Below are 17,393 nucleotides of genomic sequence, written 5' to 3' on the forward strand. Positions count from 1 at the left end.
CATTCCCACCAGCAGTGCAAGAGGGTTCCCGTTTCTCCACATTCTCTCCAGCGTCTATAGTCTCCTGGTTTGTTCATTTTGGCCACTCTGACTGGCGTGAGGTGATATCTGAGTGTGGTTTTGAGTTGATGGGCGGTGGGAGGGAGGGGAGGGTGGGTGATGGGTATTGAGGAGGGCACCTTTTGGGATGAGCACTGGGTGTTGTATGGAAACCAATTTGACAATAAATTTCATATATTGAAAAAAAATTAAATAAAAAAAAATAAAAGTTAAAAATAAATAAATAGATAAAAAGCCATTGTCCAATGATATGCTGTCTACAAGGCACACACTTTAGATTCAAAATAAATTGAAAGTAAAAAGATGGAAAATATAGAATATGGAAAGAATAACCAAAAGTAACCTTTTTTTTTTCCTTTGGGTATCATAAGATCAGATAAAATAGAGTTTAACACAAAAGAGAGTTACTGACCAAAGAAAGACAGTTGATAATGATTAAAGGGACAATTCATAGAAAAGATATAATGATTAAAAATATAAATGCACCTAACAACAAAGTGCCTAAATACATGAAACCAAAACTAACACAGATGAAGGGAGAAATACACAATTCATCACTAGTTGGAGGCTTCAACAACTCACTGTTACAAATAAATAGACCAACTAGGCTGAAGATCAGGCAGAAATTAAGAGATGCAATCAACACTATATAAGTCATACTAACAGACATCTATAGAATACTCAACAACAGAATATGCATTCTTTTCAATAGGGCATGGATTATTCTGCAGGACAGACCTTGTATGGGCCCTAAAATAAGCCACAATAAACTTAAAACATTTTAATTTATACAAATTATGTTCTCTGAACAATATAATGCCATATAGATGCTAAGGTGATGAGGTCGAAAAGAGTGGTATTCACATCCCTCTGTAGGGAAGGGGGGGGTGTAAAATGATGTCAGGCGGTATGATAAAGGGAAATTGCAGAAGGGGCTGTATTAAAAAATCTCATTTTGTGGCCAAATGTAAATACAACGAAACTGATAAAAACATGATATCATTTGTGTACACATATAGGTCCTCTATACTTGTCTCTACAAAGTTTGGTGGAACTTTCTGGGCACTCAAAAAAGGCTGCACACCATAGAGTGGGTCTGAAGTTGACGGATGGAACTTTTAATGCCTCACAGAAATGCATGCTGCAGCTTTGGCTTGACAGCTCTCCCGTGTGTGTGTGTATATGTGTGTATATGTGTGTGTGTGTGTGTGTGTGTGTGTGTGTGTGTGTGTGATGTGCATGTGTAAGTATATCTCTATATGTGTGTGTGTATATACACATATATGTGTGTGTACATATATACATGTATTTGTATGTATAAATTTGTATTTATAGGTGCATGTGTATAGAGATTGAAAAATTAGAGAATAGCATTCCTTTTTGATTTAGTTTTTTACCAACAGCTGTTACTTCTTGTAGTATAATAGCTGCTTTAATATCTTTTTCTTCTGTTTCCAATACTTGTGTCATCTTGGTGTTTGCCCCTGTTGCTTGTGTTTTCCTTTGGAATTTATTGACATTTTCCTGGTTCTTCATATAGTAATTAATTCTACGTATATCCTGAATATTTTAGTATTATGTGTTTAGACACTGTATCGTTGAATCCTACGGAGCATGTTTATATTGTTTGCTAAGTTCAGTTTAGCTTTGTTTTAGGTTCAGGCCAAAATTCGTATCTAAATTTTGTTGGCTGTTGTTCCAGTTTCCGTTCACCTTTCAAAGCCTTTGTGGTGCTATTCATATCTGGCTTATATATGTGGCAACCAGTGAGGAATGTGGGATAATGACAGTGGTCTACTTGCTTGATCAATACTCAAATCGTTTAATATTCTTTTTAGGTTCAGATACATGCATGTGCAGTTTGTTCAGAGCTCAGATCTTTATGCACAATTTTATGTGGTCATTTTCATGAACTCCATTCTCTCAGCAAAATCCTTGGTGAATTCTAGTGCTTCAGGGTACCTGTACCGTCTTTTGGCTAAAATATCAGGGTTTAATTTCTCTCCTCTGCCTGGAAATTTCTCTGATGGGTTTCACCCCAAAGCTAAATAACAAAAGTATGGAAATGGAATGAATAAGAAAGACAACAACATCAATGGAAAAGACAAGGAGTGTTTCAGTAGGAGCTTTGTCTGTCCACACCTGGTATTTTAGTTTTCTAAGGCTGCCATCACAAAATGCCCCAGACTGGGTGGCTTAAACGACAGACAGAAATTTATTTCTTCACAGTTCCAGAGGGTAGAAGTACGAGATCAAGTTGTCAGCAGGTTTGGTTTCTTCTGTGCACTATCTCCTTGGCTTGCAGGTGGCCGCCTTCTCACTATGTCCTTCCATGATCTTTCCTCTGTGTGTATGTATGTATCTCTGGTGTGTCTTTGTATGTTCAAATTATCTCTTCTTTTCTAGGACACCAGTCAGATTGGGTTAGGACCCACCCGTATGATCTCATTTGACTGCATTACCTTTTAAAAAGTCCAGTCACCAGATACAGTGAAGTTTTGAGATAATGGGGTCTAGGGCTTCAACATATGAATTTGGGGGTATATAATTCAGTCAATTAGGGGCAAATCTCCATGACCTTTCATTTGGCAATGGATTCTTAGATATGACAATAAAAGCACGAGGGAAAAAAAAAAAGAAAAAAATAGATAAATTGGCCTTTGCCAAACTAGAAACGTTTTTGTGTCAAAGGATATTAACAAGAAAGCAAAAACAACCTACAGAATGGGGTAAACATTTTGTGGCAAGCATGTATCTAATAAGGGTCTAGTATCCAGAATGCATAAAAAACACAAGCCAACAACAACAAGTAGCCAATCCAATTAAAAATGGACATAGGATGTGAATACAAATATCTCCAGAAAAGATACACAAATGTGCAATAAGGGCATGGAAATCAGCTCGGCGTCCTTATTCATTAGGGAAATGCAAACAAAACTACCATGTGATGCCACGGCATACTCACAAGGGCGGGTGTAATGGAATTTATTTTTAACTGAAAAATAAAACATATTGAGCAGAATGTGGTGAAACTGAGATCCTTGCACATCACTGGTGGGTGTGTAAAATGATGCCGTCACTGTGGGGAAAGTTTGGCAGCTCCTCAAATAGTTTACTGTAGAATTACCATATGACTGACTCAGCAATTCCACTCTCAGGTAAATACCACTCCCATCCCCTGAAATCGGAAGCATTTATTCAAACAAAAACTTGCATACAGATGTACGTAGCAGTCCTTTTCACCGTAATCAAAAGGTGAAATCATCCCACGTGTCCACCAACTGATGGATGTACAAATAAATGTGGTTTATCCATACAATGGAATATCATGCAGCCTTAAAGAAGAATGGAGTACTGATACATGCAACACCATGGATGAACCTCAAAACCATTATGCTAAGTGAGAGATACCAGACCCAAGAGGTCACATATTGTATGATTTCACTTGTATCAAATATAGCTAATATAAAATAAATGGAGAATAGGTAAATTCATAGAGAAAGAAAGCAACATAAGTGGTTTTCAGAACCTGGGGGCAGGGAGGGGGGAAATGGAGAAGAACTGATTAATGGGTACGGGGTTTCCTTTTGGGGTGATGGTTTATTTTGGAACTAGACAGAGGCGATGCCTGGACAACATTGTGATTGTACTAAATGCCACTGACATGTACCTTCCAAAATGGTGAATTCATCATCATCATCATCAACAGAAACAGATAAAAGGTGCCGATTGTCTTTACACTTTTACAAATAGACTGAATTAACTTCAACATCTGCTAAAATGCAACATTTAGAAACTCTCTATGTTCTCATTGTGGGGCTCAAATTATAGTAATACTTGGAAATCACACCCCGACAATCTTAGGGTAGCTACTGATAGAGGAAAAATGGGTTTACCTTGCCTTATGCATTGGAAGTATTGCCTTGCCTCAATTCCCCATGGTCATGGTACCCATTGTCCTCCAGTATCTTACAGTAGGCATAGGCACTCTGACACAGTGGTTAATAAAGTTAAATTAAGTCTTTGCCACTTGTAAATTGGCTTGGCAAAATGGGACCCACTGGACTATCCCCACTGAAAAACATTGACTATGGGCTTAGGGGAAATTAAACAGGGCCTATAACAGATTGAAATCCATGAGGTAAGTCCTCTGTAGAGAAGGAATGATTTTCCCCACTGCTTCTCCATTTAACCTTCTCCGGTTTGGCCTGTTCTTAAACTAGGAAAGAATGAATGGCACCTTAGGATGGATTACCGCAGCCTTGGTACCTCAGTGCCTGGTCTCACACATTAAGGCCCCCATACCCAATGTTATTGAAATTATGGACTCCATCCAATCAGCAGCCGGTAAAGGCTTTGCTATTATAGACTTGGCTAATGTGCTCTGTTCGGTGGCTGTATATCAACAGTGTCTCAGTTTCAGTGTGCCTTCACTTCTGAGGGGACGCGATACGCATTTACCTGGCGACACACAGGGTACCTCTGTATCAGCCCTGCCATCGTACATGGTCTACACAGGCAAGAGTTTAACTGCATCCACATTTGTCTAGGATCACACGTATGGTATTACATGGATGACCTCCTCCTCCAAGGATAGGCATTTGAAAGACTCAGAACATGCAAATACTCACAAAGGGGCTTACAAAAAGGGGACGGGCCATTGTCCCACACATAGGGCAAGGCCGTGCCACCTTCGTTAAATTCCCGAAAATTATTTGGTAAACCAAGGGCTGCTTCATCACTGACACTGTCAAGAAGCAGCTATTGGCCCTCTTGGCACCTGCAATGTTAGAACAAACCCAGCATCTTTTAGACCTTGGTGGCTCCAGTGGGAAATTACTCATTGGCCAGTGTTAGGGAAGCCCATCAGTGCTGTTATTTAAAAATTGGCTCACCTTGAAAGGGCCCCCTACAACAAAAGGTTCTAGAATCTGTCCAAATTATAAAATAGCAGGCACTCCTCTTAGGGCCTCCCAGAGAGCCCTTCACTGCAGATGCTTTGGCTACCTCTTCTCATGCCTCCTGGAATCTCTGGACTTCCTGTGATGATCATAAGTTGCCAGTGGGACTCTGATGTAAGAAACAGCCCTCCCCGGCCCCATGATACAAGACATTAGAGTGGCAATTGCTGGATGCATACTGAACTCTCCTGGATTTAGAAGTTCTCACGGGCCCCAGGCTTGTGACACTCAGTAGCCAGTTTCCCTTTAGGCCTTGGGTTATCGTAGCAGCACCCCCACCAGTCTGGCAAAGCCACCAAGGTCTCCCTGTTACAGATAGAGGCAAACCTGGGCCTTCTGCCATACCCCACTTGCAGGAGGGCCTGGCCTTCCCCATTGTCACTCCTTTGCAGGATGCCATGGTACTGGAGGAGGTCACCCCTCTCTCAGACCCCATGGCTACCACAGATGCCTCTTGGGATCACTTGAGTGAAGAGCAATGGGGGTTGGTCTGCTTGATGAGTGGGATTGTCACTGTCACTCTGGGCACCTGTGATGGAGCTCTCAGCCTTTAACCAGGACATCTCTAATGTAAGAAGGGACCCACGGTCAGCACAACTGACTGCACTTCAGGCAGTCACCTTAGCGCTGGATGTGCTGCCAACAGTCAGCCCAATCTGCACATTTTTACAGACTATAGGGCCACTGTCCTTGTCTGGCCGGCTGATAGGGCCAATGGCAGCAACGACCATTCCTTGTTCAAGATTGTCCCCTTTGGGATAAAGAACTCCGGGGATCTCTTGCCCCGTGGTCTCCTAAAATATAAATCAAGGTTACACCTAACTCAGCATATACTAAAGCCACAATACAAGGCCTCGCCAAGACACCCCTTATCTGCTTTGGAGTCCCAGACATCATTGGTAGTGACCGAGGCATTCATTTCGCTTTTCAGGATACACACTGCTGGGCTCCTGAACAGGCAGTCAAGGGGCCTTTCACCTCCCTATCCTGCCTCAGGCTGCAGGACTCACAGAGTGCCATAATGCCTTACTTCCATGAGTTCGAATTCAATTAAATAGAAGCAGCCCATTTTGCTTGTCATCAGTCACATGTCAGGGGTGAATTGTAACAAAGGGTCTGACTCCATTCTTTGACGTTTCATGGCTGAGGGCTTTTAAAACTCTACCCCAGTGCCCCACATCTGGGCAAGCTTGTGAAAACACCTATGTGTTCTCTCCCTTGGTGCCCTTGGATGGGTGGGGTTCAAACTACACAAGCCCCTGCCTGCACATGGAAACCCTCATGTCGCCCCCATCCACTAACCACAATAAAACTCCCAAACCAGTCTCCTTTCCTGTCTGTCTCAAGCTTTTTTGGGGGAGCTGCCTGGGAAGCCTGTCATGCTCTCCGCTCCAAAGCCTCATTATGTAAGTAAGTAATACACTATTCATATCCTCTCGGTGGTGTGTGTGGTGACACTGGTCTTGACACTTGAACCAAATTCTCGGTAGGGGTCCATACTATCTCAGAGTAGCTGCAACAGCTCTCCTCATGATTATTCTCGTAGCACACTTGCAGAATGTGTGCTTCCCATCCGTGACACTTTCGTGTTTGTCAGAATCAAAGAGAGTGTGTCTCCCGTAAGGGACATAGGTCATGTTCTATTGAACTTGAAGTTACAACTAGCACCCGGGCTTGCTTCTGTGCTCAGTGGCAACAGCAGATGGAATTAGTAAAAAATGACTGTTGATTTCTTCCTAGCTTCAAGAATCTTTACACATGAAGTCTTGGCTAAGTAGGGCTTAATACAACAAAAAGACTCGTACTGTTGACTGAGAGGTCGTTCTAGGAAGCTTACCCTGCCATGCTGTATTTGTCTGCTCAGGCTGCCATAACAAAACACCATAGACAGGCTGGCTTACAAAACAGACATTTATTTCTCATGGTTCTGGAGGCTGGGAAGGCCAAGGTCAGGGGTGGGGGTTGCTATCTGGTCAGGTTCTTAGTGAGAACCCTCATCCTGGCCTGTAGGTAGCTGCCTTCTTTCTGTGTCTTCACAAAAGGGGATCGGGGGAGGGTGGGGCAGAGAGATGGAGAGCAAGCTCTCTAATCTCTTGTGATAAAGGCACTAATCCCAACAAGTGGACCCCACCCTCATCAAAGCCTAATTACCTACCAAAGACCACCCCCCCCCCATCTCCAAATACCATCACACTGTGGGTATGGATTTGGGTGGGCACACAATTCAGTCCATAGTCTGTGCTTAGCCCAGGCCTTTCTTTACAAGAAGTAACTCTCTTTCTTTATTCATTCTTTTAGAGGCTTGAAGTGAATTGGGCACATCCATGAATCACCTTGCACCTCCTACTTTAAAACTTCCTCCATTCTCTGTTCTCATGACATCCATTTCAACTTTGTATGTTCTTTTCTAAGCAGCTTGAGTAAGTTAAAGCATCCAAATTCTCTTTCTCTCTTATGGGAGGTCTTTTACCATTACTGATTACCATTATTTGATTTACACACCTTTTTATTTTATTTTTTCTTAAATAACTGTGTCTCTACTGGCATGAGCCACCCCGGGGCAGGAATTGGGGAAGAAAACGCAGTCTGCATACCCCAGGGTGCCGCCCTACAGGGACACTATGGTTCTGCTTGCAATCACAGAATTAAAAGGAAGAGGACATGTGTGGGACTGAAGGGTAACACAGGATACTAGAGCCTTGAGGGAAGCGGAGGACCTCGATCACTCATTGGACGCTGGGCATGTCAGTCATTGCTTCTCAGCAAATGAGCTTCGAGCTGGCGATGGGGGAAGTGACCCTTTGTTGACCCTTCCAAGTTCCTCCTCCCGTCACCATCCCAACGGAATCTCCCCCCCCCCCCCCCCCCCCCCCCCCGCCCCGCGTCCACAGCCACCTGAGGCGCGGTCTGGCTCGGCCGCTCCTTGGGCTGCCCCTCTGCCCTTCGTGTCGCGGGGCTTCCACAGGCACCTTCACAGACTGTTATGTCCTCTGAAGCCATCTTCTCTGCCGCCCCCACCGGCTCGGCACAGGCCCTGCTGCCAACAGCCTCCCCTTGAGGGCAGTCACTTCACGGACGCCATTTTCACCAAAGTTGTGGCTGCAGTCCAGTCAAAGCTCCAGTTGAGGCACTGACTGGCAAGTCGCTCCTGCCATGGCTGCCACAGAGGAGCAAAATCTGGTCCTAGGTGGCCAGGACAAAGCTGGTGATGGGGCAGGCCAGGACCCCAGGCCCCTCGGGCTCTGGGTGTCACCTTCAGAAGGGAAAGGCGGAGTCGAGGAGGGTGCGGCCTTCCTGCCTCCCGGAGAGGTTTCCAGAGCCCTTCCTGAAGAGGAGGATGGGCAGGAGGCCACCTGGGCCGCAGAAGAGAGCTGGGTTGTGAAGCTGCTAGAAGAGGAGGAAGAGGAAGAAGACAAGGAGGAAGACGAAGATGAGGACGGGGACGAAGACGACGAAGAAGAGGACTTCGAGTTCGAGTTTGGGGACGAGGACGACTATGATTACCCATCTCAAGATTTCGAATTTGAGTTTGGGGACCAGAAGGGGTCTGAATATGAGTCGGAAGAGCAGGACGAAAACCAGGAAGACAGTCAGGAGGAAGAGGAAGAGACTGAAGAGGAGGAGGAAGACAGCAATGGCCAAGAGGGCCCACAAGTCCTCCCTGCGGGTGCTCCCGAGGCCCCCGTGGCACAGTTTCGGTCCCTCTTCAGGACTCTGGTCCATTTTCTTCTACACCGTATCCATGATAACGACCATGTCCTGGTTGGGCCCCGCGAAGGCCGCGTGGTGGTCAGCAGCCACTCCCGGGAATCCCAGGACCCTGGAGAGGGACCAGCACCCCAGGATCAGGAGAACCCGAGAGAGGAAGCAGAGGTCGGGGTGGGTGAGTCCCTGGCAGAGGGCACCTCGCCGCCGGGGCCGCAGGAACCAAAAGAGGGGGCTGCATCCCAAAAGGCCGGGGAACCTGCAGCAGAGGCCCAGGTCAAAGAAAACGAGGCCCTGGGTGATGCCTCTGAGTTCTGGGAGGCTGGAGCCTGTGCACCCGCCAAGGTCCAGGTTGGCGAGTGGCCGTCACGTCCTCAGGCCCTTGCAGCTCCCGTTGTTGGGGCACCCAGCTCAAAGGCAGGCAGTGCTCAGCACTTGCCTTTAGCGGTGAAGCAGCGGGTCCTCGCTCTCAAAAACCTTCAGGCCCAATATGCGCAAGTAGAAGCTCAGTTCTATAAAGATCTCCACGATCTTGAGAAAAAGTATGCTGCCTTCTACCAACCTCTGTTTGATAAGAGATCGGAGATCATCAATGCAATCCATGAGCCCACAGAAGGCGAATGTCAGTGGCAAGTAGGTGTTCAGGAAGGCGGGGCGGGGGAAATGGAAAGAGAGCCTGAAGGAAAAGGGCAAGCAGATGGCATACCTCACTTTTGGTTGATGGCTTTTAAAAATGTGAAGATGCTTGGTAGGATGATCCGAAGAAATGATGAGCTTGTACTACAGCACTTGGAAGATGTAAAAATTAAGTTTTCGGAAGTTGAGGAACCAATGAGCTTCACCATAGAATTTATCTTTAAGTCAAACGAATACTTTTTCAACAAAGTCCTGACGAAAACATACCGAGTGCGATCAGACCCAGATGATTCTGACCCCTTCTTCTCCAAAGGGCCAGAAATTATCGGTAGCACAGGGTGTGAGATCTACTGGAAAGAGGGGGAAAATGTCACCGTGAAAACTACCAAGCTGCGGAAATGTGAGGGCCGAAGAAGTGTATCAACCACTAGGAAGATGCCCAGCTGTTCCTTCTTCACCTACTTCTATCCTCCTGATTATCCTGAGGGCAGAGTAATGGATGTGGCCACCGATTATAAATTGGGCTATTTTTTCCGTGAAGTTCTGGTCCCGAAGTCCGTATTATTCTTCACTAATGAAGCCAGTGGGTATAAATATGAAAGCTCTGATAATGAGGTCCAAGAAGCTGGAGGCGAGGAAAAGAAAGGAGAAGTGATGAGAAGTGAAGAAGCTGAAAAAGATCTGGACCCAGAAGAGAGCAATCCCTGAGAACCCAGGTATCTGTGTGTAGCTTTGTGTGTCACCCAACTGTGCCTCACATACATCAGTTATGTTTCTGAATTTCTTTTTTTTTTTAACTTTATTTTTTATTTTTTAAAATTTACGTCCAAATTAGTTAGCCTATAGTGAAGCAATGATTTCAGGAGTAGATTCCTTAATGCCCCTTACCCATTTAGCCCACCCCTCCCCCAACCCCTCCAGGAACCCTCAGTTTGTTCTCCATATTTATGAGTCTCTTCTGTTTTGTCCCCCTCCCTGTCTTTATACTATTTTTGTTTCCCTTCCCTTATGTTCATCTGTTTTGTCTCTTAAAGTCCTCATATGAGTGAAGTCATATGATTTTTGTCTTTCTCTGACTGACTAATTTCACTTAGCATAATACCCTCCAGTTCCATCCACATAGTTGCAAATGGCAAGATTTCATTCTTTTTGATTGCCGAGTAATACTCCACTGTGTGTGTGTGTGTGTGTGTGTGTATGTGTGTGTGTGTGTGTGTGTATGTGTGTGTGTGTGTGTGTATGTATATGTGTATATACATATATATATATATGTGTGTGTATATACATATATATATATGTGTATATACATATATATGTGTGTGTGTATATACATATATATATATGTATATATGTATATATACTACATTTTCTTTATCCATTCATCCATCGAGGGACATTCGGGCTCTTTCCATACTTTGGCTACTGTTGATAGTACTGCTATAAACATGGGGGTGCATGTGTCCCTTCAAAACAGCACACCTTTCCCCAGTAAAGTAAATAACAAAACCAATGTCAAAAATTTAGTTCTACCAGACAGTGTAATGTTAATGATGTATATTGTTACAGAATGTAGCACATTCTGTAATGTACTTCATTCATAGTTACAAGTCCTTTCAGTTATAGCTGTAAGTCTTCTACAAGTGAGAAATGTGTCAGCCCTGGCGGCAGAGACCAATGTTTGTTTCGAACACCACACTTACCAGAACAAAGGGCTAAAGGGACTTGAATGAACACTGGCTGGGCCTTCATCAGTTAGCCAGAGAAATAAGTTCTCTTAGACTAACGAAGAGACAATTCTTTTTTATTTTTTAATTATTTTTAATTTTTTTTTTTAATGTTTAATTATTTTGGAGACAGAGAGAGACAGAGCATGAAAGGGGGAGGGGCAGAGAGAGAGGGAGGCACAGAATTGGAAGCAGGCTCCAGGCTCTGAGCTGTCAGCACAGAGCCCGACGCGGGGCTCGAACTCACAGACCGCGAGATCGTGACCTGAGCTGAAGTCGGACGCTTAACCGACTGAGCCACCCAGGCGCCCCTAATTATTTTTATATTAGAGAGATGCATGAGTGAGGGAGAGGGACAGAGAGGAAGAGAGAGAGCATCTTAGGCAAGATCCAAGTTCAGTGCAGAGCCTGACTTGGGGCTCACTCCCACAACCCTGGGATCATAACCTGAGCCGAAATCCAGAGTGGGTCAGTCACTAGACTGAGCCACTCAGGCGCCCCAAGGAGAGAATTCTTTTGAGAATGCGACTACTTACACAGGTTATCATAAGAATTTTATTTAGGACCACATTTAATGATTTTACCTAACCATTTATTCAGTTGTAAATTTTTATATTTTAGGGGACAATGAAAAGAAAAAAGAAACAATAGTCATGGTAAGATTATTGTTTATCTCTGGATTGATAATTAAGTTGATCTACATTCAGCATATTTTGTTCTTGGCTCTTTATTTCTCCTTTTACGGATACTGTGACTTGAGATCTAGGATCCCAAGAAGAGACGATAGTTTATGGATAGAGAAGAGTCTTTTAAAATGGAAAGAAATGTCTAAATACCAGAATGTTCTGTCAAAACAAAACAGGACAAGCCTTATTGGTGTTTGGGAAATAGGAGATGAGGTTGGTGTGTGACAGAATTGAGGACATCAGATGTGCAAGATCACCCTAATACCCATGTGTCTGGGTTACAAGAAGAAAACATGTTTTCTCCTGTTAGCACAGACATACATAGGATTGCCTATTCTTAGACTTAGAAAGTCACTGGTGCATTTTAATCGAGTTCAATTATTGTCTCTTATTTCTTCTACAGTTTGAAGGCATAGAAAGGCATGAACGAAGGAAGCCACAATGAGTTTGTTCTACAATGAATTGAGATTTTCTGGTTTTAAGTTGTCCATGGAAATTTTATCACCACTGGTTTTGTTCCAATGTTTATCACTAAACAAGTGATGTCACTTTTTTTTTTTTACACCTTTGAGAGATATGACAACATTTGTTCAAATTAAAAATGAAAGCCTGTTTAAAATGAATAAGCTGCAGGGTTTTAGATATAGAACACTGACTCAAACCTATCTTTGTATCTTTTTGTTTTGACCCACCTTACTATTACTGAAAGGAATCACTTTCAACCATTTGGTAAGCCTGTTTTAAGTTCTTTTATTGCATCCTCAAATTAATTACAAAATTATAAAGAATTTATATAAAGAAAGATGAAGGCTGCCCCTACTGCATGTTTTTGAAGTACCTGATGGATGACCTAGCTTACCTAGAGACAAGATGGTGCTGGGTTGTACTGGGCTGATGTGGACCAGCAACATCAGCATCACTCAGGAACTTTTTAGAAATGCAAATTCTCAGGCCCCACTCCATACCTACTGACTTGGTAATCCTGATGCTGGGCCGGCAGTCCCAGTGTTGCAAGTCCACCCAGGTGGTACCGAATCTCAGTAATGTTTGAGAACCACACATTTCAAGCAATGAATGAGGGGAAACCTCAAGCTTCACCTGTGGTAGGAGCAGCATTAATTCACTGATGTGAGGATGTTTCAGGTAGACAGTAAGGACTGACCGAGCTGGGGATGAGACTGGAATTCTTAAGGGCCTGGGACACACAGAAAGACCTCCTAGAAGGACAAACTTTGGGTGGTGGTATTTCAAAATAATGGATAAGGGAACAAGCTCATTCCAGAAGGACAGAAACATTATGACACTATGTATATGAATTTTCAAAACGTGCAAAACAAACATACTTATTATGGATACATGTATATGTGGTAAAAGGCATGCACTGGAGCAATGCATGCATATGTAGCATGCAGAGAGGCATGTAATGGAACAAAAAAGAGCTCTCTAGGAGAGTGGTTATGTATTGTGTAGAGGGAGAGAGGAGAATTCAAATGGCGAGGGGCCATCTTAGTTTCCTCCTGTCATAACAAAGTACACAAAGTGGGGGGCTTCGAACAGAAATCTATACCCTCACACCCTGGGGGCTGATTCTGGCAGTTCTCTAGTTCTGAAGTTCTGATTTCAGGTGAAAACAGGTTGAGGACACAGCCACGCTTCCTTTGAAGGTCCAGGAGAGAATACCCCTTGCCTCTTCCAGACTCTGGTGGTTCCTGGAACCCCTTGGCTTGTGGCACCATAACTCCAATCTCTGCCTCCGTTTTCATATGACCTTCCCTGTGTGTCGGTAACTCAATCCTCCCTCTCCTTTGTCTTGCACTCACATTAATCATTGGGTTTAGTCTCACCCTTAATCCAAGATGATCTCATCTTGTGTCCCTTAACCTGCTTATATTTGCAAAGACCCCCCCTTTTTAAATAAAGTCACAGTTACAAGGAATAGATATTAGGACTTGAAAATCTCTTTTTGGAAGATGCAGTTTAACGCACTATAGGCTCACAGTGGGATTCAACTGTATTAGTAATGTATTTCTTAAGTGGGGCGGTGGATAAATGGATGTAGTGTTGTCGGTACCATAGACTGTGTACATCTGAAATATTTCCTAATAAAAATGGCAATGAATTAAAAGAGGAAAGGGAGAAAATGGGCCTATTATCTGGAAGCTGTTTAAGGAAAATGAAGTCTTAGTTTACCAGAGTGGAGGATCAGAGAAAGGCCAGAGGTTTGATGATAGAAGATCCTGTTCCTACATTTAGGTAAAGCTGCCTAGGTGCTTGTATTTTCCATCAATATCTCTTTCTTTCCTATTGTGTGGTAGCACATCTCATGTTCTAACTAATACTGCAGAAATCTATATACGTGTATTTACTGCTCCACCCCTCTTGACCCTATTCATATGGATTGTGAAATCCTGAATAATTGCAAACTTAGAAGGTTTGTTTTTTTAACTTGAGATAGAGCTTGAGTTGGGGAGAGGAACAACGAGAGAGATATAGAATCTTTTATTAAATATTTACTTATTTTGGGGAGAGCACACGCAGGGGAGGGGCAGGGAGAGAGGGAGAGAGGATCCTAAGTGGGCTCTGCACTGACAAGTTGACAGCAGCGAGTCCTGTGTGGGGCTCGAACTCACAAACTGTGAGATCATGACCTGAGCCAAAGTCGGACACTCAACCAACTGAGCCACCCAGGTGCCCTGGGGAGAGAGGGAGAATTTTAAGCAGGCCCCACACTCAGTGTTGGAGCCTGACGCTGGGCTCGACCCCATGAACCTGGGATCGTGACCTGAGCTGAAATCAAGAGTTGGACACTCAAAGGACTGTGCCACTCAGGTACACCAACAAACTTAGAAGGTTTTATTCTTCCTTCCCCAAATATCAAGCACTCTGTTCTCCATCTTCATAGGTGCTCAATTAATGTTTATTAAAGTGACTAAATGTAATGCATCCAAAAACTTTTCTTTTCACCAGTGCCGGCAGTTTAAAACGTATTATCACGTAGTACACCTTATGACTAGAACTACATGGTGAGAGAACATACAGTGCTCTTTCTCAGCATTAAGCAGTTGGAAAGGGTGGGGCAAATAGACAGCCATCCCTGTAGTGCGATTTGAAGGCCCTCATTTTGTTTCTGATTGTTTAGTTCATGGTGTACCAGTTATTAAACACAACATTTTTCTTAGACCCTATCAAGAGAGGCCCGTCTCCTGAACTTCATGCTTTGAAGACTCCCTTTGGTTCTCTTCTCAATATGTTCTTCCCACGGGGCCAGAGGAATAAATGCACACGCAGTGTCCTAGCCTCCTCCATATCATCCTTGAGATACCTGGGACACCAGAACTCCTCATCCAAATGGACCCAAGCCTGCTTCCAGCACCAGCATGCCCTTTGTTGGGGCTGTCCTTTGTGGCTTAACAGCCTTGTTGGTGTATGTACTTCCAGGTGGCTATGGCAGGAGCAGGGCTGTACATGAGGAACAGTTAATGATTGGCCCAGGTTGTCCACATACATACAAATGAGTCCTCAAAGGTGGGGGATAAAACTCGGGGTGGGAAGAAAATGCAGACTGGTGAATGAATGCCTGAGGCCTAGTCCAGGGCCATGGGCCTGGAAGGTTGGTGGTAATTCTTCCCACACTGAAGGCTCAAAAGGTAAAGCGGTCCATGAATTCAAAACCCAAACCAGACCTTTCAGGCCATTATGAAAGTCTATTTGTCATGGAAGGAGATGTAACATGTTTTAACGGTTTATTGGTTGAATTAAACATTTTGAATAATTAGGAATATGGCATGTAGGACCCCAACTGAAGTATTGCCTCCAGACCTTGCAAATTTTATAAATCTTACAGGTGGGTCACGTTAAACATTTGGTTAACTTTACCCCACCATGAGCCATCAGGCCCTCTCACTGCTGTTTTGTGGTGCTTCAAGGCAACCACATGACTACATCAGAGGAAACAGATGAGTTCCTGGTTGTGTACTTGTCCACTGCCCTTGTACTAATCGTGGTGTTTTCCATTTGGTTCTCCCCTCATAGTACAGTAAAGTATGACACATACTTAAAACATAGAGCTCAAGGAAAGGTTCCTGCCCATTCTTTTTATTTATTTATTTATTTATTTATTTATTTTTTAATGTTTATTTGTTTTTAAGAGGGAGAGACAGAGCATGAGCGAGGGAGGGGCAGAGAGAAAGAGAGAGGGAGACGAAGAATCTGAAGCAAGCCCGATGCGAGTCTTGAACCCAAGATCCATGAGAGCATGACCTGAGCTGAAGTCAGATGCTTAACTGACTGAGCCACCCAGGTGCCCTGGTTCCTCCTGCCCATTCTTAACAAATGGACTACAGGGGCTCTCTGCTGCCATTCTGTGGCTATCACTGGTATCTACCAGACATTGAAATGTATTCCACTGATGCAGTGCCATCCCTATGTGAGTGGCAGATTCTAGCCACATACTGGTAGTTCTTGAGTCCAAGAGCATCCACATTTTGTGATAATTGGGACACTTACATGCAGACAAAGCATTGAAGACATATCCAAAGTAGTTTGTTACGATAGGAGAACGTGTTGATTTCTCCTATTGACATAAGAGGAATACATAGGACTTACTATTTTCTTTGATTTAGAAAATCATTGTTGCATGTTACTGGTTTGCAATTGTTAATTGTCTTTTATTTCATTCTACAGTTGTAATGCATAAATAGAAATATACAGTGGAGGAAGAAACATCAAATTTGTTCTGTGCAGACTGAGATTTTCTCCTTTACAATAGACCATGTGAATTTTTTTCTACAGTGGGTTTGTTGTGGATTTCATCACAGAAAAACCGATATCCAGTGACACCTGACTTTTACCTTTGTCAGATGTATTTGACAGCATTTGTTCAGGTTAAAAATCAAAGTTTTCTTGAAATGAATACGCTGCAGAGTTTTTATATATATGGACACTGATACAAATCAATCTTTGTATCTTTTTGTTTTTTGTTTTTTGTTTTCCTGGCCCACCTTACTGTGATTGAAAGGGATCATTTTAAACCATGTTTTAAATTCTTTTATGATAGGTGTAAGTTAAGTAAAATATCAAGTTTTAGGGGTATGAGAGTGGCTTTGTCTGTTAAGCATCTGACTCTTGATTTTAGCTCAGGTATGATCTCAGGGTTCATGGGTTTAAGTCCCCCTTTGGGCTCCACACTGATAGTGCAGAACCTGCTTGGTTTCTCTCACTCCCTGTCTCTCTGCCCCTCCCTCGCTCATGCAAGCATGCTCCCTCTCCTGTCTCTCTCTCTCAAAAATAAATAAATTTTTTTAAAAGGATAAATAAATTTTAAAAATTAACGAATAAAAATTTAAAAAATAAAAAATTATGTCGAGAGAAAGAGAAATCTGGTCTAGCATCTACTGCATTTAATTGATACCAGATGGTATCCCCTGACTTCCATGGATCAGCAGCAGCAGCAGCATCACCTGGGAACTTGTTAGAAATGCAAATTCTCATACCCTACTCCAGATCTACTGAATCAAAATTCCAAAGGTGGGCGTGCAGAGTTTTACATCCCCTTTGGCACTCTAAAGTTTAAACACCACTAGTTTACAGCAGTGATGGGGTGGGGTTGTTATGAGGGACTG

At 43.4% G+C, this 17,393-nt stretch overlaps 1 protein-coding gene across 2 annotated transcripts; it reads left to right on the plus strand.

The window, feature by feature from the left end:
• Positions 1-7,907: 7,907 nt before the first annotated feature.
• Positions 7,908-12,249, plus strand: LOC122235393 (nucleosome assembly protein 1-like 1). Of its 2 annotated transcripts, XM_042974630.1 has the most exons (3): positions 7,908-10,078; positions 11,708-11,742; positions 12,176-12,249. In XM_042974630.1, exon 1 carries the CDS (start codon positions 8,175-8,177, stop codon positions 10,068-10,070), a length of 1,896 nt encoding a protein of 631 aa, XP_042830564.1. In that variant the 5' UTR covers positions 7,908-8,174; the 3' UTR covers positions 10,071-10,078; positions 11,708-11,742; positions 12,176-12,249. The 2 variants fall into 2 exon arrangements, with proteins under 2 accessions (XP_042830564.1, XP_042830563.1); XM_042974629.1 differs by lacking the exon at positions 11,708-11,742.
• The last annotated feature ends 5,144 nt before the right edge of the window (positions 12,250-17,393 follow it).

The sequence above is a fragment of the Panthera tigris genome, chromosome X, assembly GCF_018350195.1.
Source record: "Panthera tigris isolate Pti1 chromosome X, P.tigris_Pti1_mat1.1, whole genome shotgun sequence".
NCBI classification, from domain to species: Eukaryota; Metazoa; Chordata; class Mammalia; order Carnivora; family Felidae; genus Panthera; species Panthera tigris.